Source organism: Oreochromis aureus, linkage group 23 (genome assembly GCF_013358895.1).
Source record: "Oreochromis aureus strain Israel breed Guangdong linkage group 23, ZZ_aureus, whole genome shotgun sequence".
Taxonomy (NCBI): domain Eukaryota; kingdom Metazoa; phylum Chordata; class Actinopteri; order Cichliformes; family Cichlidae; genus Oreochromis; species Oreochromis aureus.
The window spans coordinates 40,035,858-40,063,428 of record NC_052963.1 but is presented as its reverse complement, the minus strand read 5'-3'; the positions used below and the strand labels follow the sequence as shown (position 1 = coordinate 40,063,428).

The window sequence follows — 27,571 nt, the reverse complement described above, 5'->3', positions numbered from 1 at the left end:
TTAAGATATACAGCTCTGCTATCTCTGCGAACATTGAGGAAGACAGCAAACTAAACAGTAGTGACGTTTGTAGGGTTACTGAAGTTAGATTAGCTGGTATATAATGATGAGCTACGTGATCGCTAGTGACACACCTGTGTTAGCATAATAGACTTAAGGCCAGAGTGAGTCCAAAAGTCCGCAAAACTTCAGATATCAAAGCAACTACAGAGGGAAAACAATTAATCCTCCTGACAACTTTGTGGGGTTTACTGCCAGGGGTATGCTACTATATCTGTTAAGGAAGGGTTTTTCTCAGCCTTCATCAACGGCGACGGGCAAAAAGAGTCCCAGGTCCACTCTCAGCCAGGCCAAGTTTGTTTACTATATTGGTAAAGATGGGTGATGCATCACCTTCTGACAGCAAAGACGGGCAGAGAGCCTCCCAGGTGCATCTTAGCAGGGCTGAGTTTATTTAACCCTTTCTTTGGACTTATCACCGTTGGCCATAACACAATCAAAGGTTACTTATTGATCCTAATTACTACATTTGAGACAGTATTGGTCAACATGTCTCATACAACAAGTGGCACACACTTCATTAATGTAATTGTAGATAATATTTGACCTAAATATGTGGGTCTTGTGATTTGAACATGTAGGTTAGATTCTTATCACAACGATTCCGTTATATAAAACACTCCAGTGTAGGTATATATATAGTGTACACGAGTATATATTGTAGCAGGCCAGGGCTGTTCAGGGTTTTGTTTTGACAGTCATGTTTTGTTGTTACGTTGCCATGGTTACAGGTGACGCTCTCTCTCTGCGTCTGTGTGTTTCCCGGGGTGAGAGAGCGCCCTGTGTGTTGTTGTTGTTGCTGCGCCGAGCGGTGGTGTTAGCGTTGTATGCTTGTCTGCCTATGCTAATAAACGGCTGTGCTCCCTGGCTAGCTCGCGGGAAGCAAGGCCAAACAATACCTCTGTCTCCTCCTTGTCTGAGCTCGCCACATTGGTGTCAGAAGTGGGATAGCTCACCCTCGCCGGAATGGAGAGAGACACTCAGAGGCTGGAGCAAGCCGTCGAGGAGAGCATTCGCTGCTTGGGAAGTGGGCGATTGAAGAGAGAGCAAGCGAGCGGCCATGTAAGTCCCCCGACGGGTCCCGACGGCGCGAGCGCACCGCGGCAGCAGCCCGTCGCGACCGACGCTGGGACAGTGCTTCATGGGCTGCCTCTGTTGACCGACACGCCGGGCCCCCAACAGCGAGCAGTGATGCCTGCAACACCAGCTAAGGTACCGAAATACAACGGGCTAACCCCGCTAGAGCCCTATCTCTCACAAGTATGGCTAGCCGCGAGGCATAATGGCTGGAGCGATTTAAAAGGCTACACACCTAGCGCTAGCATTGGAAGGAGATGCACTGCAGGTACTCCTTGACCTAGCCCCGTCAGAGCAGCATGAGCTCCAGGCCCTCACCATAGCTCTCGAGAGGCGATTTGGGCAGCGGCACTCCACTGATCAGAGCAGGGAGCAGCTGACCAACCGGAGCCGTAGGCCGGGGGAGAGCCTGGCCACCTTTGCAGCGGATGTGTTGCTGTATGCTCGTCGTGGCTACCCAGAGGTCCCAGCAGCAGCCCGTGAGGAGCTTAGCCTGCATGCTTTCCTGCGAGGACTTTTCCCAGAGCGACTACGCCAACACGTCCGCCTGGCCATGCCTCAGACTCTCCGTGAGGCGCTCCTTGAGGCTGAAAGGGCCGAGCTTGTGCTCACCTCGCGACCTGACCAGCAGTTGCGCCCCACAAACTACCCTCAAATCAGAGCTGCAGACTGCGACAGTGAGGGGGAGGTCGCGGGGATATGCCGGCCGCAGCCCTCAGTGCCCTGGAGGCGTCCCCGTCGACCGACCGACCGCTGCTACCGGTGCGATGAGCCTGGCCACGTGGCGAGCGACTGCCTGTCGCCCGCCCCGAAGGCCAGAACTATGTGGCCTCAGGGGGATGAGAGGGGGAGCAGTACAGCGAGGGGACCACCGCTCCAGCTTCCTGCCCCCCTCCAAGAACGATGCACGGTGGCGGGCCTAGTCGGGCACCTCAAGGGACTCTACCTGAGCTGCTGTGTTGAGGACCAGCCCTGCCAGGCCCTGGTGGACACGGGGTCCACCATTTCCCTAATACGACCTGGTGTGTTTCCTGGAACATCCAAGCCGCTTGTGATGGGTTGGTCGCCCACCAACACCCAGCTGATGACAGTGACGGGGGAGAGAACTGACATGTGGGGGAAGAAACTGTTGCGGATCCGAGTGAAGGATCTGGAGCTGGTGCACGACTTCTGGCTTGCTGACATCCAAGACCAGTGCATCATTGGCCTTGATCTGCTGACCCGCTGGGGGCCTGCGTTGACACATGAAGCTGGCTATCACTCTTGGTACAGAGACTCTGGCCCTCCAGTGCGGTCAAAAGCAGGGAACCAGAGACTGCAGGCAGACGCGGCTGGTTCAGCACACCATCGACACTGGCTCTGCTCAACCCATCTGTCTGCACCCACGCCAGCTGCCCCTCGCGAAACGGCAGGGAGAGCGGGCCCAGGAGGCACGGGGCGTGGCTACTCCTCGGGCCACAGCCAGCGGAGGGGGATGGCTCTCGTTGACCATGCAGCAGCTGAAGCAGGAGCAGGAGGCTGATGCGACGTTGGTTCAGGTGGGGGCCTGGCTGGAGGCAGCACGACGCCCAGGCTGGACAGGGGTGTCAGGACAGGGGCCCGAAGTGAAGGCCTACTACTCCCAGTACAACAATCTGGAGACCCACGACGGCCTCCTGTACCGGAGATGGCGGGCCCCCGAACAGGGCAAGGATCTCCCGCAGCTGTTGGTGCCTCGGTCGCTGCGGTCGCAGGTGCTTGAGCTTGTCCACGGCTCGGTGGGGGCCAGTGTTGGGATTCAGAGATTCTTTTATTGCTACGATATAATCTGCCTTATGATGAATGCATTAATAACATGGTTTACAGTATTATTTTATCAGTAATACTCCTTACAGGGTTCATATTGCATTGAATATGTTTGTCATCACATTTCATTTAATAATGCAAAGAGAGACTTTTTTGAAGAGTGCTGTTACGTGCCAAGAGATGTGGCTTTGCTGTTGTGTTCTATTTATCTTTCAGGTGTCAAGCCTCCTCCTATTGGCCAATTCGAAGTTGATTGGCATGTGTCTATTGGCCGGACTGGGCCCAGTTGGCCAATCACACACCGAGGACCACTATAAATGAGCAGCTCCCTGGCCAGCTGGTGGCCGCTGGCTTCTGCTGTGACAAATGTTTGCAAACAGGCTTCTTTGTATTGTGTGTGGTGGGAGGCGGGACAGGTAAGCTGGGGTACCCTATACACTGGTTGCAGGTTTTAAACTGTTAGACACACCAGGTTATGCGGTTGATGCCACTTTTGTATGTTTTCACTGACTTTTGTCGAGCAGCTAGGTAGGCCTTTTGTTTTGCCTTTTGTTTTAGTTAGGCCCTGGAAGCTATCGACCTCTTTTTGTTTTATTACTTTCTTTGATTTGGCTCAACCGCCCAGTCCTCCTCCCCCCACCTTTTTCTGTTAAGTTGACTATCAAGGCAAGCAAGCAATAAATCCTGCCTGATTCTTAACTGTCCTGTTGTCCTCCTCCTTCATTGATTGTGGTTGTCCGGTGTTGCTGTCCCCTTCCTACCTTTGCTTCCACCACGGTGGGGGGACGTAACACAAGTGGGGCTCGTCCGGGATCTGTTTATGCTGTGGACAACCTAAATTGATGAAAGTGTGTTGTGGTTTTAGGGTGGCTGTGTTTCATGGTTGCGGGTAAAGATGAGTTTTGACCTGCTTGATTTTGTTAATCAACCTAGCGTTGAAAAAATTGACTTGTGTCGCAAAGACGACTTGTTAAGTATTGCTGCCCAGTATAAACTTTCCGTACCAAAATATGGAGTGAAGAAGGATATTAAGCAGGCTTTGTTGGAGGGGTTAATCGAGTTGGGTATCTTAAGTAGCCCTGCTATAACTGAGGTACCTTCTCAGGACCCCTTAGCTTCCCCTGGAGCCTCTGCTAACCCAGCTTCTCCAGAGAGAACTGAAGAGCAAGCTCTACTTGCTACACCTCCGGTGCCCAAGTTAAGTCAGATGCGGCTCCCCAAACTCTGCCTCGCTTTAAGCCTTTCTCTCCAGAATCCCAGACATCTAGCAGTGATGCAAAGCTTAAGGTTCGTTTATTACGTTTACAGTTGGAGGCACAGGAGAAGGATGAGGTGCGTAAAGCAGATTATGATCTCCGGCTGGAGATCCGTAGGCTTGAGATAGAAGCTGAAAAGGAAATCAGGTTAAAGCAGCTTGAAGTAGAAGCACTGAGGGTGTCATCAGGGCAGAAAACAGATGCCACCAAAGAAACCCCAAAAGTCTCCCCAAAAAGTTTTGATGTTAGCAAAAATATTGCTCTAGTACCTACCTTCGTGAGGCTGAGGTAGATTCATATTTCAGCGCTTTTGAAAAGGTAGCTACTGCTCTGAACTGGCCAAGAGATATGTGGCCTATTTTACTGCAGTGTAAATTAGTGGGCAAAGCTCAAGAGGTAGTAGCTTCACTTTCATTAGAGCAGAGCATGAAATATGATGTGTTGAAGGAAACAATTGTACGTGCCTATGAACTGGTACCTGAGGCCTACAGGCAGAAATTTAGAAACCACAAGAAGTCCAGCAGTCAAACATATGTGGAGTTTGCACATGAAAAAGGGGCTCTTTTTGATAAGTGGTGTGCTGCTAACGGAGTTGGGGATGATTATGAGTCTCTCTGCGTGAGTTAATGCTACTTGAGGATTTTAAAATTCATTACCTGAGAGGGTCATAATGTTCTTAAATGAACAGAAGGTGACGTCAATGTCAAAAGCAGCTGTGTTGGCCGATGAGTTTGTGTTAACACATAAGAATGTTTTTTCACCCATTTCTCATCCAGATAGACCCACAGCCTTTCGCTCTGCACAGCTTGAGTCTAGTCGCTCTGCTGGGAGGCCAGTGAGACTACCTTCCCCTCCCCATGGTGAGCGTGAATGCTTTTATTGCCACAAAAAGGGACATCTCATTGCAGATTGTCAGGCATTAAAGCGTAAACAGCAGCTATCCTCACAACCAAAAGGGATGGGACTGATTAAAGCTACAGAGAGCGGGAGGGCACTTCAACCGAACAATAACCACCCTGATCCCTGTTTCAAACCATTCATTCTAGAGGGAGTGGTTTCACTGACTGAGAATCTAAAAGATCAACAGCCAGTAAAGATACTGAGAGATACAGGGGCCTCTCAGTCCATCATTAGAGAAGACGTCTTACCGTTTTCAGAGGAGTCATTTTGCCAGTCTAGGGTTATTGTCCAGGGAGTAGAACTCGGATTTGTGTCTGCCCCTTTGCACACCATTCACATTCAGTCTTCCTTAGTCAGTGGGATTGTTAAAGTGGCTATTCGTTCTGCATTGCCTATCCCAGGTATCGACTTCATCCTAGGTAATGACCTTGCTGGAGGCAAGGTCATGCCCGTTCCTGAAGTGTTAGATAGACCCGAGCTGAGTCTGGACTCTGACTCCGCCCAAGACCGGCCTGCCATTTTTCCAGCTTGTGTAGTTACGAGGGCCCAGACAAAAAAGTATGGCCCTGACTTGGCCGATTCCTTTATGAGATCAGATCCCTTTGGTGACGTGATCACATTTACCTCTGGATCTGAGGGTCAGGCCAAAGTTCCATCTGCTGACAAAACACAACAAATCCTGAATTTGCCAGTCTCCCGAGAGGAGTTCATTACTGCACAGAAAAATGATGTAACCCTGTCCAAGTGTCATTCTTCTATCTTCAGTCACCAGGATGCCAAGAAGGAAAAGCTGGCTTACTTCTCAGATGAAGGTCTACTGATGCGCAGATGGACGAGTGAGGTCTCAGAAGACGCGGACTGGTCTGCAGTTTATCAGGTGGTTGTACCTACTGCCTATCGTACCCAGGTATTGTCCTTAGCACATGACCACCCATGGTCAGGACATTTGGGTAACCCCCAAATGTCCTCTCCATGGGTGGTCAGGACCATGGGTGGTCAGGACATACAGCAGAATTCTGAAACATTTCTTCTGGCCAGGACTGAAATCTGATGTTGTTCAATACTGCCGTACATGCCATGTATGCCAAATGGCTGGCAAGCCAAACCAAATAATCCCACCAGCTCCTCTGTCCTATCCCAGTAGTAGAGGAGCCATTTCAAAAAGTGATTGTTGACTGTGTGGGGCCTTTACCTAAATCTAAAACTGGAAACCAGTTTCTGTTGACGGTCATGTGCGTTTCATCTAGGTTTCCTGAGGCAATCCCACTACGGAGGATTACAGCTCAGATTGTTGTCAAAGCACTGTTGAGATTCTTTTCAACCTTTGGTCTGCCCAAGGTTGTGCAAACAGACCAAGGCACTAACTTTAAGTCTAGAGTATTCGCCCAAGCCCTGAAAACATTAGGCATTGAACACATAACCTCGAGTTCTTACCATCCTGAAAGTCAGGGGCACTAGAGAGGTTTCATCAGACTTTGAAGTCCATGTTAAGGAAACACTGTTATAGTTCTCAACGGGACTGGGATGAAGGTGTTCCTCTTGTTTTATTTGCCTGTCGTGAAGCAACCCAAGAGTCTCTGGGGTTTAGTCCCGGTGAACTTGTGTTTGGGCGTGAGATGAGGGGTCCTTTAAAGGTTTTTAAAGAGAGGCTGGCTAATCCGGTTGACAACACCAAAAGCCTTCCAGAGTATGTCAAAACACTAAATGACAGGTTAAGGAGGGCTTATTCCCTAACAACAAGGAATGCACTAGCCACTTCACAAGCAAAAATGAAGAGACACTTTGACCAGCGGGCAGTCGACCGTTCATTCCAGCCAGGTGACAGAGTGCTCCTTCTTCTACCCGTGCCTGGCTCCTCTCTTTCCGTTAAATTCTCTGGTCCTTATGTTGTAGAGAAAAAACTCAGCAAGACCAACTACATTATTCAGACCCCGGATCGCAGACGTCCTACTCGGGTGTGTCATGTCAACATGATGAAGCTGTACAACTCTCGTGAACCTTCAACTGTGCCATCTGTGGTCCCAGAGCAAGTGGTTACATCCCGATGGCTTCTGTTTCCAAGGTGGAGATTACTCCAGATGAAGATGGGTTGGTGTTACGGGGTGCTGAGCCACAAAGTGCTCGACTAGGTAATTCTGTGATATTGTCAACACTACCACAATACCTGTCCCACCTTCCTGCTGAACAGAGCAGTGATATCATAAAACTCATATTGGGATTCCCATCTCTGTTCAATGACATCCCGTCTCAAACCACTATCATAAAACATGATGTGGTGCTGACTAACCCTACACCAATCAAACAGCGCGCTTATCGGGTTAGTCCACCAAAGAGGGAAATCATAAAACAGGAAGTTGAGTATCTTCTTCAGAATGGATTCGCGGTGCCAAGCTCCAGCTCTTGGAGTTCACCATGTCTCCTAGACACAAAGCCAGATGGGAGTCCAAGATTCTGTACTGACTTCCGAAAGGTGAACTCTGTCACTGTACCAGATGCACATCCCTTACCTCTTATTGATGACTGCATTGATGAAATTGGGCCTGCAAAATACATCACTAAGCTTGATATGTTAAAAGGGTATTGGCAAGTGCCTTTGACACAGCAAGCATCTGATATTTCAGCTTTTGTCACTCCTGACCACTTCCTGCAGTATACGGTTATGCCTTTTGGCATGTGCAATGCCCCTGCAACATTTCAGAGACTGGTCAATAAAGTGTTGGGAAACATCCCTAACTGCAGAGCATACTTGGATGACATTGTTGTGTATAGCAGTGACTGGTCAACCCACATGGCTACATTGAAAGAAGTCTTCATTAGCCTGGAAAACGCATCTCTCACTTTGAACCTTGCCAAATGTGATTTTGCTAGAGGCAGTGTCCTCTACCTTGGCCAGCAAGTTGGTTTAGGAAAAGTGCGCCCTGCAGATGCCAAAGTCACTGCGATTAGGGAGTTCCCCCAACCATCCACCAGGAGAGAACTGCGGCGTTTCCTTGGGATGACAGGATATTACCGACGATTTTGTAAGAATTTCTCTTCTGTTGCTGCCCCTCTGACGGACTTAACCAGTCCCTCAAAGCCGTTTATTTGGTCTGAGAGTTGCCAGCAGGCTTTCGAAAGCCTCAAGGGCTTACTTTGTTGCACCCCCGTTTTGTCTGCTCCTAACTTCTCTTTACCATTCAAACTGGAAATAGATGCCAGCGCAGTTGGGGCCGGAGCGGTGCTTCTCCAGGAGGATACCCAGGGCATTGACCATCCTGTGAGTTACTTCTCTCGGAAGTTTGATAAACATCAGCTCAGGTATTCTACCATTGAAAAGGAGACCCTTGCTTTGATGTGGGCCTTGCAACATTTTGAAGTCTATATAGAGTCAGGTCAGAGTTCAGTTCAAGTATTCACAGATCACAACCCTTTAGTTTTCCTCTCTAGAATGTATAATCACAACCAGCGGCTTATGGGTTGGTCACTGATTATTCAGAATTATACTCTCAATATTCATCACAAAAAAGGTTCAGAAAACATTGTAGCAGACGCACTCTCCCGTGCTGTTTAGAGATGTCACCAAACCCTGAGTTTGGTTCTTAAAGGGTGGGGGCGTTACGTGCCAAGAGATGTGGCTTTGCTGTTGTGTTCTATTTATCTTTCAGGTGTCAAGCCTCCTCCTATTGGCCAATTCGAAGTTGATTGGCATGTGTCTATTGGCCGGACTGGGCCCAGTTGGCCAATCACACGCCGAGGACCACTATAAATGAGCAGCTCCCTGGCCAGCTGGTGGCTGCTGGCTTCTGCTGTGACAAATGTTTGCAAACAGGCTTCTTTGTATTGTGTGTGGTGGGAGGCGGGACAGGTAAGCTGGGGTACCCTATACACTGGTTGCAGGTTTTAAACTGTTAGACACACCAGGTTATGCGGTTGATGCCACTTTTGTATGTTTTCACTGACTTTTTGTCGAGCAGCTAGGTAGGCCTTTTGTTTTGCCTTTTTGTTTTAGTTAGGCCCTGGAAGCTATCGACCTCTTTTTGTTTTATTACTTTCTTTGATTTGGCTCAACCGCCCAGTCCTCCTCCCCCCACCTTTTTCTGTTAAGTTGACTATCAAGGCAAGCAAGCAATAAATCCTGCCTGATTCTTAACTGTCCTGTTGTCCTCCTCCTTCATTGATTGTGGTTGTCCGGTGTTGCTGTCCCCTTCCTACCTTTGCTTCCACCACGGTGGGGGGGGGACGTAACAGTGCAATAAAGGCAAATCAACAACATGTGACAGCAAGACAAAGAGCCGAACAGGAAGTAAGACTAAACCAAGACACGTGAGAATACCAACCTTCAAAGTAAAACAGGAAATAACTAAAAGAAAACTAAGACTGTAGCAACTGTGATAAGTGAGATATGTGATACCAGGGGTCCGTTCTTCGTACCTCGCTAAGTAAGTTAGCTGGATTTGATTGTTGACGATTTCGCGTGATCTTGGATCATTCGGTTCTCGAAGCTCATCCGGGACTTGCTGTCATAGCAACAGATCCGTGGCGTAAACCTGCTTGGGAGCAGCAGGCTTACTTTATGTAAACAGGATTAGATCGCGGCCACTCAGGTATGTCTGCTTCACTTATACGAAAGCAACAGCGATATTTCTCCACTGTTTTTCCATAAATAAATATTATCAATGTAACTAAAGATAATGCAGTATTTGATTCTTTTATTGATTTCATACAGATACATACAGGTCATTTCCTAAAAAAAGGGAAATGTATTATTAATCATTCTATTTCATGTATTTGATTATTTCAGATGTAATTCATATTTTAGAGTAGTAATAGTAACACACTTCGTGTAATCAAGATGAGAGACCACGGCTATAAAAGCGAAGGTGGATTTGGGAAGTCTGTCGCAGCCATGTCCTGTCTGTTTGTACGCGAGCAACCCATTGCGGAAGGTGCAAGATTGATAAGGAGAGTTTCCAGAATTCAGCGGATATTGCGGGATAGACAGGATCCTTTAGCTCAGCGCGACAGTGTGCTCATAGAGAGATATTGATTTTCCCGTGAGGGTATTATTTACTTAACACTCTCTCTCTCTCACACTCTCTCTCTCTCTCTCTCTCTCTCATATAGATATAGATATATATATATATATATCTCCCAACTTACTGTGCATGCTTCAATCACCCCTTGCATGGGAACAGGTAAAAGTGATGGAGTGTTATGTAAAACTACACACAAAAACCCCACAATGTCAATAAATGTCACAGTACAAAAAGCCGGGGTGTGACGAGGGGGTGCAGGACCACCACCTGTCTTTATTTGCTCTGCCCTTTTCTTGGTTGCTGTTATAAACAAACAGATTATTTCAGGGTCTCTTTTCAAGAGACTAAAAGCAATATAAGTGATAAATATTACCATTCTGTAGAATATTCTTACATTTCACTTTTACTTGTTCCCATGTTCTAGTGGGTCCTGTTGTGGCTCTAATGTGAAAGAGGATATAATGTAATATAATATAATAAATTACTTACGAGTTTAATTTGTCAGCAACTTTCTGCCAGCCCTCTCTCCTTGCTTTTGCAGCCTTTGCAGTGTTCCCTTGCGTTTTAATTAAACTCTGAAACTCCTGAAATCCCTCAATCAAGAGTTCTTGCTCTGCTGCCGAAAAATACTGAGCGCGCTCCTTCGACATCTTCGCCGACCAATCAAAGGGTTGCCGATCAATGTTTCTACTATCGATGCGTAGCCCCTTTTAAGCCACCCAGTGATCTCAGATTACTTCATCCAGCTATACTAATCGTCAACAACAGGTGTGTTCGGAGAACCGTATTAGCGAGCTCAAAGTTGGCGCGATGATTTGATCTTGGATGTGTCATTTGATCTTGGATGTAGTAAGCGAGGTACGAAGAACGGACCCCTGGAAAATTATGTCCTAAAAAATACAACAACCACAAAACAAGCAAATAAAAACAAAAACAAGAACTGAAAGCAGCTAATAAAGTAAAACAGAAATGCTTGCTTACAAATATTTAATGTCTCTTTACGGGACACTCGGCAGCAAAAAGTAGATGCTGAAAGGACAATAGCAGCGACTTGAAATACAGCTCACACTAAGCTTGTAGGCTGTTAGTTATGTTACCGAGTGTTTTAAAGTCTAATAAAAGATCTGCCCTATGTAACCCAATCTAAGTCTAAATGATTACCAATAAGCGGGTAGGCTATGACAGGGTGAAGACGTGTGTCAGTTGCTCCTGCACCTGACTTGTGGAAATTGCGATAATCATCGAAGTAACACATCTTTTTCTTAAAAAGCAATACAGTGGTTGTCAAGAGCGCACTCTTTTCAGAAATGCCACCAAAAAAGACAAACCCGAAGCAAGTGGCGATTGAAGCGACCGACCTTGGTGAGGCCTCGGCTGAAAAAGACGGCGCTAAAGCTAGCACGCCCGCTAGCACGCCCGCTAGCTCTGCACATGAGGAGTATACACAAGGCAATAAACAAGTGTTGTCTGCGATTGCTTCTGTGGACGCCAAAATAACTCAAATGAAGGCGGACATTTGTGATACTCTAGGGAAATTGCAGTGCTGAGGGCTGAAAATGATGAGGCCATTTCAGCTTTGAGAACCGTGATGGAAAACCACAATGCCCAGCTGAAAGATTTATCAGAATCGGCTACAAGCATGTCAAACTCCGTGCTGAAATTAGAAGAAAAGGTTAAACAACTTTCTAGCAAAGTGGAACAACTGACTGAAAAATACATTTTCTATATGAATATATTCTTCTTCTTCTTCTTAACAACAACGATAATAATAATCGTTACTTTGTATCACACCTCTTCGAACTGCAGATGGAATCTGTTAGGTTGCAGGCGATGAAGATCACCAATAAAAGGGAGAGCCCACGGTCCGGGAGGAAAGTTTTTCGGCACTCGGTTCTTCAGAACATGAGCCAGCAGAAGAAAAAGACAGAGAAAAAATAAAATGCTCCTGCCGTCAACCCACTCGAAGCCGAGAGCGCTGTATAATGTCTCCATAGCTCCGCTCATTCGTGTCACTTTACTGTTTTAGCTTCGATTTCACCACTAAACATAATGGTGGATGATTATATAACCAAGTGGGTTCATTAGCTGGCCTTCAAAATAAAAGCATTTAATAAAAACATGAAATCAATAAGTATCTTACTACGATGATCGTAGCGTGTTTATGTGTGTGTGTGTGTGTGTGTGTGCTCTGTTTCCTTGTTAACTGATGGCCCAGTGTAAAGGAAATGTTGCATGTCATATCATCACACATATAGAAATTATTAACATGTATAGCTTTAAATAAGCTTTATCTAACAGTTTTTATGATTTTCATATGTTATATTAATTCATCATACATCTGAAAATGATACCTTCTCTGTTTGTTTCGCGTGTCACGTGTTTCTTGTACCTATTGTAATTTATTTTTTACAGATTTTTGTTTCAGTCAGCAGTGAAGGATGCGAAAAAGCATTAATCAACCCAGCTGATTTGTAAAGAAAGAAATTTTCTGGGGGAGTTCCTCTATCATTTATTAGTTGGGGTAGGGAGATTACAAGCTGTTAGTGATAGCTGTCAGTCCAGTCATTCATTGTATTACTGCCCTCAGACTAAAGCTAACACCGCTGACACAACCTCATAATGAAAAAGGCAAGTGCATGCAGAAAATCAATTTATTTATGACATTGTGCATTTCATAACAAGCAGTGGTATGAAAATAAAACACTCACACCAATTGAAATAAATTATTATGGTTATTAAGATCACCCTGTCACCACCTGGCTTGCCTGCATTCCTCTGATATCCAAATAAACATAAACCAATATACTTTTCAAAATAGTTTGTGAATTTAAAAGACCCTTCTTGTTTAAGAGTGACATGAGATTGTTGGTAATCAACCCGCCCATTAGGTTATATCATAGAGAGCCTACTGTAGAATAACAACTGATTTCTTATGTTCTTTTAAAGAAACTGGGAAAGTCAAGATGAGGATTACCACGTTTAGCAGAACACCTTCAAAATACCATCAAAGCAAACAGAAAAAATTATTTATTATTCTGATATATTTCCAGAATCTTAAAATACTTTAAACACATCATTGATGAGTGTTAGCTTCATTAACCAGGAGGTCACTGTTTCATGAGGGTCTGTCAGTGCCAACAAAAGTGACTAACCACAGCGAGTGGTTTTGTGCAACACAAAGACAAATCTAAGAGTAATCATCAAGCACAGTGGTGGAAAATTATAGAGTTGCATTCCTGCCTCAAGCACTGATCAACTTCAAAACACTGAATCAAATAAGCATCGTTTCATAGAGTACTTAAAGATTATGTGAAATCATCTTTAGGATAGTTAAACTGAAATAGGTTACTGATCCTAAACATACAAGCAAATCCACCAAGATATGGTGGGCTTTTGTTTTCAATGTAGACACTGACTCAAGTGTAAATTAAACTTAGTAAATTAAGTTTGAATCCTATGTAAATATCTCTGCAGTACTACTCTTAAACGTTAAAACAGAATACTGTTTTTCTTGTCCTGCTGTATTTATCTTAATTTCCAACCTTACTGAAGTCATTGTAAATTTTTGCTTATGACAGCAATAATCATGAATATGCAGTGGAATGTGATCTCTTAAAAAGTTGTAATTTAACATTGTAAACCTTTATACTTTTATTTTTTGAATACAGTAGATGGAATGATTCTTTTAAAGGTCTCCATGGTGGGAAGAATTTAGCAGGTATAGACAATGCTTTATATGACAAATGTGATGGAGAACAGTGATTCATCAAACTGAGAATCAGAGATTTTCAGTTTTGTCATAGTTGATGGTTTAACGTGGTACAGCACAGAGGCGGTAAGGTGTGGGACAGCGTGCAGCTCCCAACTGGAACTCCAGACTGGGCTGCTCTCCAGCAGGTGGCGAAAGAGAAAACCTTTGAAGGAGGGAGGTGAAAAACAAAAACAACTCCATCCTGGCCAGCTGTTCTCCAAGACACACACGCTTGCCTGAGAATAAACAATAAGACATGAGTTTTATTCAAACAATTTACAAGATATTCACTATATCATAGAGTTTAATACACTTCTGCAACAAACCAAGGATGCATGCCATTTTGCCTTGGCTAAAACAGTACAAGTGGCTTTTGTGTACAACAAACCTGCAGAAAATGGAAGGAAAGCATCTCTCTTGCGAAATTTACCATCCTTGTCCAGAAAGTGTTGAGGGTTGAAAGAGTGTGGAGTTTCCCACATTGACTCATCATGTAGGACTGAGTCCAGGGTAGCCAGTATCATGGTACCCTGCACAAAAAATACCATAAAAATAACCAAAATACTAAAATTGAAAGAAATAAAAAAAAATTAAAATTGTTATTGAAATATATTGGTTTAATTTGCCATATAACAGAAGGTGAGCTGATGGAAAAAGGCAACGTAACATTGTCAAAATGTCCAAAAGAGCTTTTTAGTATGCCATTGGATCAAACTACAAAGTGTATAATGCCTGTTAATTAAGAATTCAATTCAATTCAATTCAATTTTATTTATATAGCGCCAAATCACAACAAAAGTTGCCTCAAGGCTCTTTATATTGTACAGTAGATAGCACAATAATAAATACAGAGAAAAACCCAACAATCATATGACCCCCTATGAGCAAGCACTTTGGCGACAGTGGGAAGGAAAAACTCCCTTTTAACAGGAAGAAACCTCTGGCAGAACCAGGCTCAGGGAGGGGCGGCCATCTGCTGCGACTGGTTGGGGTGAGAGAAGGAAAACAGGATAAAGACATGCTGTGGAAGAGAGACAGAGATTAATAACAAATATGATTCGATGCAGAGAGGTAAATTAACACATAGTGAGTGAGAAAGGTGACTGAAAAGGAAAAACTCAATGCATCATGGGAATCCCCGGCAGCCTACGTCTATTGCAGCATAACTAAGGGAGGATTCAGGGTCACCTGGTCCAGCCCTAACTATATGCTTTAGCAAAAAGGAAAGTTTTAAGCCTAATCTTGAAAGTAGAGATAGTGTCTGTCTCCCGAATCCAAACTGGAAGCTGGTTCCACAGAAGAGGGGCCTGAAAACTGAAGGCTCTCCCTCCCATTCTACTTTTAAATACTCTAGGAACAGCAAGTAGGCCTGCAGTGCGAGAGCGAAGTGCTCTAATAGAGTGATATGGTACTACAAGGTCATTAAGATAAGATGGGGCCTGATTATTTAAGACCTTGTATGTGAGGAGCAGGATTTTGAATTCAATTCTGGATTTAACAGGAAGCCAATGAAGGGAAGCCAAAACAGGAGAAATCTGCTCTCTCTTTCTAGTCCCTGTCAGGACTCTTGCTGCAGCATTTTGGATTAGCTGAAGACTTTTCAGTGAGTTTTTAGGACATCCTGATAATAATGAATTGCAGTAGTCCAGCATGGAAGTAATAAATGCATGAACTAGTTTTTCAGCATCACTCTGAGACAGGATATTTCTAATTTTAGAGATGTTGCGCGAATGGAAGAAAGCAGTCTTACATATTTGTTTAATATGTGCTTTGAAGGACATGTCCTGGTCAAAAATGACTCCAAGGTTCCTCACAGCATTACTGGAGGCCAAGGTAATGCCATCCAGAGTAAGAATCTGGTTAGATACCATATTTCTAAGATTTTCAGGGCCGAGTACAATAACCTCAGTTTTATCTGAATTAAGAAGCAGAAAGTTAGCGGCCATCCAGGTCTTTATGTCTTTAAGACATTCCTGCAGTTTAACTAATTGGTGTGTGTTACCTGGCTTCATGGATAGATAGAGCTGCGTGTCATCTGCATAGCAGTGAAAATTTATGCTATGTCTTCTAATGATGCTGCCAAGGGAAGCATGTATAATGTAAATAGAATTGGTCCTAGCACTGAACCCTGTGGAACACCATAATTGACCTTAGTGTGTGAAGAGGACTCTCCATTTACTTGAACAAATTGGAGTCTATTAGATAGATATGATACAAACCACTGCAGTGCAGTACCTGTAATACCTACAGCATGTTCTAATCGCTCTAATAGGATATTATGATCAACAGTATCAAACGCAGCACTGAGGTCTAGCAGGACAAGCACAGAGATGAGTCCACTGTCAGAGGCCATAAGAAGATCATTTGTAACCTTCACTAAAGCTGTTTCTGTGCTGTGATGAGCTCTGAAACCTGACTGAAACTCTTCAAATAAGCCATTCCTCTGCAGATGATCTGTTAGCTGTTTGACAACTACTTTTTCAAGGATTTTTGATATGAAAGGAAGGTTGGAGATTGGCCTATAATTAGGTAAGACAGCTGGGTCTAGAGATGGCTTTTTAAGTAAAGGTTTAACTACAGCCACCTTGAAGACCTGTGGTACATAGCCAATTATTAGAGATAGGTTGATCATATTTAAGATTGATGAATTAATTAATGGCAGGACTTCTTTGAGCAGTTTTGTAGGAATGGGGTCTAAAAGACACGTTGATGGTTTGGAGGAATTAATTATTGAAGTTAACTCAGAAAGATCAATTGGAGAAAAAGAGTCTAACTTAACATCAATGGTACTAAAAGTAGCTGTAGATAATATTACATCTGTGGGATGATTATTGGTAATTTTTTCTCTAATGCTAAAAATTTTATTTGTGAAGAAGTTCATGAAGTCATTACTAGTTAACGTTAAAGGGATGGTTGGCTCAGTAGAGCTCTGACTTTTTGTCAGCCTGGCTACAGTGCTGAAGAGAAACCTGGGGTTGTTCTTATTTTCTTCAATCAGTGACGAATAGTAAGATGTTCTGGCTTTATGGAGGGCTTTCTTATAAAGCAGCAAACTATTTCTCCAGGCTAAATGATGATCCTCTAAATTTGTGACACGCCATTTCCTCTCCAGCTTACGAGTCATCTGCTTTAGGCTACGTGTTTGAGAATTATACCACGGAGTCAAATACTTCGGATTTGAGGCCTTAGTTTTCACCGGAGCTACAGTATCCAGAGTCGTACGTAGTGAGGAGGTAAAATTATTAACAAGATAATCGACCTCTGTTGGAGTAGCGTTCAGATAGCTGCTCTGCTCTATGTTGGTACAGGGCATTGAAGATGATAACAGTGGGTGGATTATATTCTTAAACTTAGTTACAGCACTTTCAGAAAGACATCTACTGTGATAAAGTCTACTCTCCACTGCTGTGTAATCAGTTATTGTAAATGTGAATGTTATCAGGAAATGATCAGACAGCAGAGGGTTTTCAGGAAACACTGTTAAATGTTCAGTTTCTATGACATATGTTAAAACAAGATTTAGAGTGTGATTAAAGTGGTGGGTGGGTTCTTTTACATTTTGAGAGAAGCCAATTGAGTCTAATAACAGATTAAATGTGATGTTGAGGCTGTCATTTTTAGCATCTACACGGATGTTAAAATCACCCACAATAATTATTTTATCTGAGCTGAGCACTAAATCAGATAAAAAGTCTGAGAAATCAGAGAGAAACTCTGTGTAAGGCCCAGGTGGACGATAGATGATAACAAGTAAGACTGGTTTCTGAGTTTTACAGCTGGGTTGGACAAGGCTAAGCATCAGGCTTTCAAATGAATTAAAAGTCTGTCTTGGTCTTTCGTTAATTAATAGGCTGGTGTGAAAAATTGCTGCCACACCGCCCCTCGGCCTGTGCTTCGAGATTTCTGGTAGTTAGAATGACTCGGGGTGATGATTCATTTAAACTAACATACTCATCCTGCTGCAACCAGGTTTCTCTAAGGCAGAGTAAATCGATTTGTTGATCAATTATTAAGTCATGTACTAACAGAGACTTGGAGGAGAGAGACCTAATATTTAATAATCCACATTTCACTGTTTTACTCTTTGGTTCAGATGTGGATACTGTATTGTTCTTTCTTTGTGATTTTTATGTTTAAGTTGTTTGTTGCTGGTTTTAGTTTGTTTTTGTGTTTTTGGGAGCTGACACCGTCTCAATGGAGATGGGTTTTGGGGGTAGCAGGAGGAGAGAAGCTGCAGAGAGGCGTGCAAGACTGCAACTCTGCTTCCTGGTCCCAACTCTGGATAGTCATATTTTGGGGGGGTTAATAAATTTGTCCATATTTCTAGAAATGAGAGCTGCTCCATCCAAAGTGGGATGGATGCCGTCTCTCCTAACAAGACCAGGTTTCCTCCAGAAGGTTTGCCAATTATCTATGAAGCCCACATCGTTTCTGGGACACCACTCAGACAGCCAGCAATTTAAGGAGAACATGCGGCTAAACATGTCACTCCTGGTCTGATTGGGGAGGGACCAGAGAAAACTACAGAGTCCGACATTGTTTTGGCAAAGTTGCACACCGATTCAATATTGATTTTAGTGACCTCCGATTGGCGTAACGGGTGTCATTACTGCCGACGTGAATTATGATCTTACTGTATTTATGTTTACCCTTAGCCAGCAGTTTTAAATTTCCTTCAATGTCGCCTGCTCTGGCCCCTGGAAGACAATTGACTATGGTTGCCGGTGTCTCTAGCTTCACATGTCTGAGAACAGAATCACCAATTACCAGAGTTTGACCCCGGCGGGTGTGTCGCCGAGTGGGGAAAAAGCAGTTGAGACACGTGAACAGGTTGGTGGTGTTCCTGGGGCTTCTGTTTAGGACTATGCTTCCTCCTCACCGTCACCCAGCCGCCCTCTTTCCCCAGCTGCTTGGGGTCTGCCGGGGAACAGCTAGCGGGGCCTGCGCTATCTTCGGCTGCACCAGCTACAGGGGCCTGGCTAGCTACGGGTGAATGAAGGGTGCGAAGCCGAGTCTCCAATTCAGTAATCCTGGCCTCCAGAGCTGCAAATATGCTACATTTGTTACAGGTATCATTACTGCTAAAGGAGGCCGATGAGTAACTAAACATCTGACACAATGAGCAGGAAAGTGCAGGAGGGACAGGTGAAGTAGCCATGGTGCTAACGAGTCGGCTACGGGCTAAGCTAAGCTAGCGAAACAGTAAAGAGACAGTGAGTGAATACTTTGGCTATAAATTAGGTAGTGAGCACACAGAAAGGGTGATTCAGATGAAGCACGTTAAGATTATACTATGAAAAAGGGATGTATCAAAAGATTTAAATTAAATTGCTAAGCAGAAAAGCTACTCAGAAACACCACTGTGTTTGAGCAGGAACAGGAAGTGATACTACTGAGAGACATCTTTCGCCTTGGCCCACCACTCATCCTGGACGCTGCGGTCAAAGGCAACAAGATCTCACGGTTTGAGAAGCATCTTTTCAACTCAGCTGCCTTCAAAGCCAGAACTAAACAGAGGAACAAGGTCCGGGACAAACGTGCCGATGTCATGTAAGAGGCCACAATGAAGAAACCAAGGAACTCCTTTCATGGATACAACATGATGCCTTCAGCTCTTCACAAGCATACACTCAGCAAACAGGGTTTTTTTGTTTTGAACCAGGGACAAGTGCAATGGTTGTTTTAGATGTTTTAACCTTTAATCGTAGGTGTTAAAAAATTTATCTGTTTTCTCAAAATTTAGAATTTTTACAAGTGTATATTCTTGTGTCTAGTCACATTAATTTCTCCCTTTCAGTTTTTGGTTTGAGTTCATATGAGAACAGGAATGAAGTTGACCTTTTTTTTTTATTTGAAGTTGCATTGTCATTACATACAGTATTTCAGAGAAACTAGAGAGAAACCATGCTAACTCATTGCTGTTTTGATAAAATAGTGGCTGTATGATTTGACATCTACTCTAGCTGTCGCAGGACAAAAGGCAGTCTATGCAGGGCCATAAGAGTATTATTATGTGTAGTCAGGAATCACTGTAATACAGAGCCTTGATGTAATACTAATGTAATCCATTTGCACAGGTGTGCCACAGAGATCTATTCTTGGACCTCATGTATTTATTCTGCACATAACCACAGACTAAAAATGGACTCAGCCACTGTGTAGTCACTCAACTCTGCATTTTGATGGGTTAGCATTTTGGCTGCTGCCATGTTACTTTTTAGGAGTCAGAAGTTACCATATATGGTTGAGAAGTCTAAACAATCATGGTACTATGAATCATTTAAGCATTACATAAGTCATTTTAAGGACTGCATAATATCTGGATAATTTTGAGGAAGAAGAATATTTTCACCATCTTACATCACAAATACACTTTACTTTCGTGGTATATGTGGTATAATGGAGTGGATCAATCTTGCCTAGCAAAACATGACTTTACTTAAATTTACTTACATGCCTATCTAAATTTACCACATTCCTAACTTTAAATCTTAAAAGCATTAACACACACTTCAGTTGATACCAAAAGTGGGAGAAACATCCAGATGAACAGAATCAGCCTTTTGGGATTTACTTACCTGGATGATTGATCATACATCAAGAGAGTACAGTTGATAGTGAGTGTTACACTACCCACGGATATCAGAACTATTTTTATCCCAGGCTTTAAATGTGGTTTTTAAAGCTTCTTCATTGGTTATTTTAAGTGTAACATCAGGATTGACTTTTCAAGTCAGCCTCAAGTTGCTAAATTGGTAGACAAGGAATACTTTATTCTACAGCGAAACTGCCAGAAAGTATTCTGGTTTGTGTACCTTTGGGATTGTGTATTTATCCACTGTAGTTTCCTTGTTTGTCATATGAAGTAAATTGAGAGGAACGATGTTGGCCATTCTCTGAATCTCATGGATGACAGCATCAGTATAGGGCATGTTTTCTCGGTCACTCACAGAGGGCTGTCTGGACGAACCAACCACAGCATCGATCTCAGCTTGAACTCTCTCTGCACAGTGAAAACAGGATACCATCAGAGTCTGTTTGAAGGTTATTACATTTATCTAAAAGTAAATGAAAAATTAAAATGGACTTTGAGAAACAATTTCAGGTTATTAACATAAAAATAAAAACTTACTTAAGAAAAAACAGTTACTACCAATACTGAATTATTAACTTCAGATCAAACATAATTAGAAACATAAACAGGAAATATATTTTCAGTTTTAGTATTTGCAAATTTGTTAATATTTGTCAACACAACAAGCTACGAAACATTCGAACATATGTTTATTAAAAGGTGGAAAGTCTATATGAATGTCAATCGGCTATCTTTGCATATTGATTTTATATTGTAAGCTTCATGACCACATATGTGGTCTTCCTGTTTTCTGATAAATAATGCCAGGATCTACTCTGAAACTAACTGAATCCCAACTAGAAATCAAAACATGCTAAAAATGCCCCCAAAATGATGAGACTATCATAAACTCTGTTTTGTGTATTATGTAGATGACTAACACAACCTGCATGCTTTTTCTCACAGTACAAAACCGACATGACAAAATACACAGTACTGTTGGGTATTACATACGCACCTTGTATATCAGGGTAGTAGATCATGTAAAGCAACCCCCAAAGTAAAGTAGTGGTAGTAGTTTCAGTTCCAGCAAAAAACAGGTCCATGGTGCAAGCATGTAAGTTACTGAGAGAAAAACTTGAATCTTTGTCCTCGTTCTATCAACGGTCCAAGCAGCAGAAATTAAAATATCTTATATTTCAGGTTGCATTACAAGACCAAAATGAACAAACACAACACTCACCTTTGCCATTTCTATAAGAAAGGCATCAATATAGTCTCTCGGTGACGCTGGGTTAAGGGTTTCTCTGTGGTCTTTGATCCTGATTTCTATAAAGTCCTTTACCTCCTGTGTCAGAGTGAACAATGTCTTATGAGGTCCAGGTAGCCGCTTCATCAGCCAGGGAATTATGTTGTACATCTACAGAACAGGAAGCCAGATTAAACCATCTTTTCATGACTGGACATATCATGCTGTGCATTCAAAGAATTCTGAATTCAAATCTAACACATTTCTAACACGAATTCCACAGTGGCAAAGCTGGCGGTAGAAATATAATTCCCAAGAGAAAAAAAAATATTTGAGGGCAATGTCAGCAAACATTTTTTGTTTCTTGTTTTACTGACAGAGATCCAGTTCATATTCCCCAGTGTCCACTGAAATTTAAGTTGATTTAGATAATGCTTCAAAATGAGGAGTTGTCATATGGATTAGAAGTTTCAAGACATGCTTCAAAAAGCACTTGAAGACATTTGGCTCCACGTATTACCTGTTATAAGCTGATTGTTATAAAAAAAAATCTAAACTTGGGTACAAATACTACTTGTGAACACATGTATACAAATATGATGTCTATTGGGATCAAGGATCTTTTATTGTTATTCATCATGAAGAAAACGTGATAGAAAGAGATGCAGTTACTCTGGTATATCTGTAAAAATTCCCCTCTCGCCCCTACAGGTGGTCTATCCTTCAAGCTCAGGTCCTCTACCAGAGACCTGGGAGTTTGAGGTCCCATGCAGTATCTTAGCTGTTCCTAGGACTGCGCTCTTCTGGACAGAGATCTCTGATGTTGTTCCTGGGATCTGCTGGAGCCACTTGCCTAGTTTGGGAGTCACTGCACCTAGTGCTCTGATTACCACTGGGATCACTGTTACCTTCACCCTCCACATCTTCTCTGACCCCTTGGTACTTCTGCAGCTTCTCGTGTTATTTCTTCCTGATGTTGCTGTCATTCGGTATCACTATGTCTATCACTACGGCCGTCTGCTGCTTCTGCTTGTCTTCCACTACTATGTCCGGTTGGTTAGCTGCCACCAGTTTGTCTGTCTGTATCTGGAGAAATCTCTAAATCTCTGACATTTATATCTGTGGGCTTTGCATCTCCCAGGACTTGGTTACCTCCTCTCTGCCCTTTGGTGTGTTTTAAATCAGTCTTTGTTTTTGCTCCTTGTCATTAGAAACCCTGTAGGGAGACTGTGGTCGCTTAAATGTGACTTTTGCATTTTACACTGGCTTGCAAAAGTATTCGGCCCCCTTGAACTTTCCCACATTTTGTCACATTACAGCCACAAACATGAATAAATTTTATTGGAATTCCACATGAAAGACCAATACAAGGTGGTGTACACGTGAGAAGTGGAACGAAAATCATACATGATTCCAAACATTTTTTTACAAATAAATAACTGAAAAGTGGGGTGTGCGTAATTATTCAGCCCCTTTGCTCTGAGTGCAGTCAGTTGCCCATAGACATTGCCTGATGAGTGCTAATGACTAAATAGAGTGAACCTGTGTGTAATCTAATGTCAGTACAAATACAGCTGCTCTGTGACGGCCTCAGAGGTTGTCTAAGAGAATATTGGGAGCAAAAACACCATGAAGTCCAAAGAACACACCACACAGGTCAGGGATAAAGTTATTGAGAAATGTAAAGCAGCCTTAGGCTACAAAAAGATTTCCCAAGCCTTGAACATCCCACGGAGCACTGTTCAAGCGATCATTCAGAAATGGAAGGAGTATGGCACAACTGTAAACCTACCAAGACAAGGCCGTCCACCTAAACTCACAGGCCGAACAAGGAGAGCGCTGATCAGAAATGCAGCCAAGAGGCCCATGGTGACTCTGGATGAGCTGCAGAGATCTACAGCTCAGGTGGGGGAATCTGTCCATAGGACAACTATTAGTCGTGCACTGCACAAAGTTGGCCTTTATGGAAGAGTGGCAAGAAGAAAGCTATTGTTAACAGAAAACCATAAGAAGTCCCGTTTGCAGTTTGCCACAAACCATGTGGGGGACACAGCAAACATGTGGAAGAAGGTGCTCTGGTCAGATGAGACCAAAATGGAACTTTTTGGCCAAAATGCAAAACACTATGTGTGGCGGAAAACTAACACTGCACATCACTCTGAACACACCATCCCCACTGTCAAATATGGTGGTGGCAGCATCATGCTCTGGGGTGCTTCTCTTCAGCAGGGACAGGAAGCTGGTCAGAGTTGATGGGAAGATGGATGGAGCCAAATACAGGGCAATCTTGGAAGAAAACCTCTTGGAGTCTGCAAAAGACTTGAGACTGGGGCGAAGGTTCACCTTCCAGCAGGACAACAACCCTAAACATAAAGCCAGGGCAACAATGGAATGGTTTAAAACAAAACATATCCATGCGTTAGAATGGCCCAGTCAAAGTCCAGATCTAAATCCAATCGAGAATCTGTGGCAAGATCTGAAAACTGCTGTTCACAAATGCTGTCCATCTAATCTGACTGAGCTGGAGCTGTTTTGCAAAGAAGAATGGGCAAGGATTTCAGTCTCTAGATGTGCAAAGCTGGTAGAGACATACCCTAAAAGACTGGCAGCGTAATTGCAGGAAAAGGTGGTTCTACAAAGTATTGACTCAGAGGGCTGAAACTTTTCAGTTATTTATTTGTAAAAAATGTTTGGAATCATGTATGATTTTTGTTCCACTTCTCACGTGTACACCACTTTGTATTGGTCTTTCACATGGAATTCCAATAAAATTGATTCATGTTTGTGGCTGTAATGTGACAAAATGTGGGAAAGTTCAAGGGGGCCGAATACTTTTGCAAGCCACTGTATATAAATTGTGATGTAATATGATTACTGTATAATGTAGCATGGTGGAAGGAGATTCACCTGTATCGAAATGCGTCCCTGTAAGTGCAAAATTTCATTGAAATTATGAAGAATAGACTGGTACTGCCGGTCAGTGTACTCAAATCGATTCCCAAACACCAAACAGCAGATGATATTCGACACAGCATTATTTATCAGTAGCTGGACATTAAAGGGCTTTCCTGTAAATGAAGACAGAAATATGGGGACAAGTACCCAGTGTCATAACAAAGCAAGCACGCTCTATTGAATGGTGCCAATCATGTCACCAAGATGTTTTTATATGCCTTGGTGTTCTGTGAAAGCCTCTGCGAGATACTGGCACTCCTGCTGGATGTATAACTCCAGAGTCTTCCTGCCCAGACCAAAGTTTCTGAGTGTATGAAGAGCAAATCTCCTCTGCTGCTTCCATGGATAACCATTTGAACCCACAAGACCTTTGAACACACAAATACACAATATTAGACTGAATGTAACAAACACTAGCTACATGCTTACAGTCCTGATTTGGTGTCTCAATTATGTTGTTCACTGTATCAAACACTAACTATATATTTTTTTAATGAAAAAGAGAAAAACAGAACCTTCATTCCCAAATAAATCTTCAAACAGTGGTACAGTGGGTCGATCTATGAAGTCGTCTCCTTGCTGAACCAGGGCTTCTTTCACAAACTTGTAGCTATTAATGACCACGGTTCTTCCACCAAAGAGTCTGATGGTGAAAATGTCTCCATATTTCTCTGCAAACTGAACAAAGACAGCAGGCAGATGTTGTGGTTCAACAGTACTCAGAGAATTAATACTGCTTCTACATCCTTACTGCAGATACTATAAGATTGCAGCAATGTTGCCTCATTAATATTATATCTCTTAACTAGAACCCAAACTGCAAACACATGAGAAAATATTTAAAAAGAGAATATGAGTAACCTAAAATGCAGCTCTGACTGAACCCTCTTGAGGTGGTCTCCATAAACCAAACTCGAGCAACAAACCAGCAAATTGGAATTAACACCTTATCTCTTGTGTGAATAAAGGCAACTGTAGATAAAGTTCACTGAGGTAATGATTGCCAGAGTTTTAAATGGGGACTTGCCTGAACTTGTTCTGTAGTACTTTAAAAAGGTAGAAGGTCATTTTACTAACTACAGTATTACATCCATATTACAAATATTCTTCCACTGAGGATAACTAATGGGCATTGATGTCATTTTTACATTTTGCATCTGCCTTTCTTGCAGGTTGGCCCCAAGATGCGTTAAATTTTTATAGAAAGTTTTATCGAGAGAAAGAGAAAATTAGCTAGAAATATACTGTAGTATTATAGTGTAAAATAAGCCCAAGTTATACTATTATCCATTACCTACTCCTATATAACATTTTTGTAATTAAAGTAAAGCTACTCTTATCTGATTTTTACTGCAGTACTAACATCTTAAAGTACTTTTAAGGAAAAAAGAAAGAAAATAAATATATTAAAAATAAAACACTATTCCCTTAATAGTAAACGTGTACCTCTCTGAACTGCAGGTGTATTCTGTTAGGTCTGATGCGATGAATGTCACCGAGAAACGGGAGAGCCCACGGTCCAGGTGGGAAGTTTTTCGGCACTCTGTTCTTCCAGATATCAGACAACAGCAGGAAAACACAGAGAAATATTAAAATGCTCCTTCCATCTATCCACTCAAAGCCAAGAACACTGTACAATGTCTCCATTTAAAGTTCTTAATGTCGAATGCTGGATTACTGCAGTGTTTTAACTGTGCTGCTACCAAGAAACAAAGTGTGATCAGATAAATGGGTGGACTTCCTTAAACACAAAGGTGAAGGTAAAATATAAAGCTGAAGCTAAGACTAGCCTTCAAAATAAAAGCTGATAATGGTGGTGTTATTTTCATTTTTTTTATACATAGGATATTATTACATGCAAAAAGGCTACACATAAAATTATGTATGAAGTATTGTTTACTGTATCAGTAACATCGGTGATTGACATTGTGAGGGAAAAACAATTATTTCCTGCATGAAACAAAGAATAACCCACCAGCACAGCCAACCCACCTCCTAAAGAAAAGAGAACAAAGACATGTATATGTATATGTAGATATGTAAACAGTGTCCAGTAACTTCATACCATTTCATAATGATGGAGAGGCCAAACTATTGAGTGCTGCATTATTAACTGCATTATAAACAAAGTTATAGCTTCCAAGCAAACATCTTGTTTGTGTGCTTGAAAGAGTTTTTTTTTTCTTTTTCTTTTCACAATTTAAGTCCTTTCAATGGCAGTCAAGCCTGAATACGAAATACCAATGATAACCTTATTACACCAAGATGTGGATGTCCAGCTTTTTAGATCCAATCTGGTCTTTAAGTCTGACGTCATTAGCCGTTTCCGGGCCCAAACTCCACTTCAGGTCCCAAAATCAAACGAACACTGCGGCATCACTGAGTTACAAACTGTCTAAATTCTTTCATCTTTAATCAGTGTGGCTGCTCTACCAGGTAACAACTAAGTTTAACATCCAGACATCCATGAAAACAGGATTAATAAAATTTATGGAGTTAGAAGTTAGCAGGGAGTTAGCTCACTAGTTTCCACCTAAACATAATATAGCAGGTTCTGACAGGGATTTCTGAAAAAAATTAAGATATACAGCTCTGCTATCTCTGCGAACATTGAGGAAGACAGCAAACTAAACAGTAGTGACGTTTGTAGGGTTACTGAAGTTAGATTAGCTGGTATATAATGATGAGCTACGTGATCGCTAGTGACACACCTGTGTTAGCATAATAGACTTAAGGCCAGAGTGAGTCCAAAAGTCCGCAAAACTTCAGATATCAAAGCAACTGCAGAGCGAAAACAATTAATCCTCCTGACAACTTTGTGGGGTTTACTGCCAGGGGTATGCTACTATATCCGTTAAGGAAGGGTTTTTCTCATTCTCCCTTCATCAACGGCGACGGGCAAAAAGAGTCCCAGGTCCACTCTCAGCCAGGCCAAGTTTGTTTACTATA

The 27,571-nt window shown here is 42.7% G+C and overlaps 2 protein-coding genes across 2 annotated transcripts; one reads left to right on the top strand and one right to left on the bottom strand.

Annotated features, from left to right (window-relative positions):
* The first annotated feature begins 4,870 nt into the window (after positions 1–4,870).
* LOC120436260 lies at positions 4,871–9,282 on the top strand. The gene is made up of 2 exons (XM_039606964.1): positions 4,871–5,955; positions 8,270–9,282. The coding sequence occupies exons 1-2, from the start codon at positions 4,879–4,881 to the stop codon at positions 8,336–8,338; spliced, it is 1,146 nt and encodes a 381-aa protein (XP_039462898.1). The 5' UTR covers positions 4,871–4,878; the 3' UTR covers positions 8,339–9,282.
* Positions 9,283–13,105: 3,823 nt separating this feature from the next.
* On the bottom strand, positions 13,106–26,354 carry LOC120436353 (cytochrome P450 2J6-like). Its single transcript, XM_039607240.1, has 9 exons — positions 26,069–26,354; positions 25,138–25,300; positions 24,841–24,990; positions 24,575–24,735; positions 21,662–21,838; positions 21,437–21,575; positions 20,660–20,847; positions 14,233–14,374; positions 13,106–14,080 (listed from the first exon to the last, which is right to left on the bottom strand). The coding sequence occupies exons 1-9, from the start codon at positions 26,267–26,269 to the stop codon at positions 13,905–13,907; spliced, it is 1,497 nt and encodes a 498-aa protein (XP_039463174.1). The 5' UTR covers positions 26,270–26,354; the 3' UTR covers positions 13,106–13,904.
* Positions 26,355–27,571: the final 1,217 nt, after the last annotated feature.

Excerpts from the sequence above, each read along its gene's own strand:
- LOC120436353 (XM_039607240.1), bottom strand. The coding sequence starts at position 26,269 with ATGGAGACATTGTACAGTGTTCTTGGCTTTGAGTGGATAGATGGAAGG. Across the intron at positions 24,991-25,137 it reads AGATTTATTTGGGAATGAAG|GTCTTGTGGGTTCAAATGGT; the intron begins GTTCTGTTTTTC and ends GTGTGTTCAAAG. Across the intron at positions 20,848-21,436 it reads CTACTACCCTGATATACAAG|AGAGAGTTCAAGCTGAGATC; the intron begins GTGCGTATGTAA and ends TTCACTGTGCAG.
- LOC120436260 (XM_039606964.1), top strand. The coding sequence starts at position 4,879 with ATGTCAAAAGCAGCTGTGTTGGCCGATGAGTTTGTGTTAACACATAAG. Across the intron at positions 5,956-8,269 it reads ACTGGTCTGCAGTTTATCAG|ATGCCAGCGCAGTTGGGGCC; the intron begins GTGGTTGTACCT and ends AACTGGAAATAG.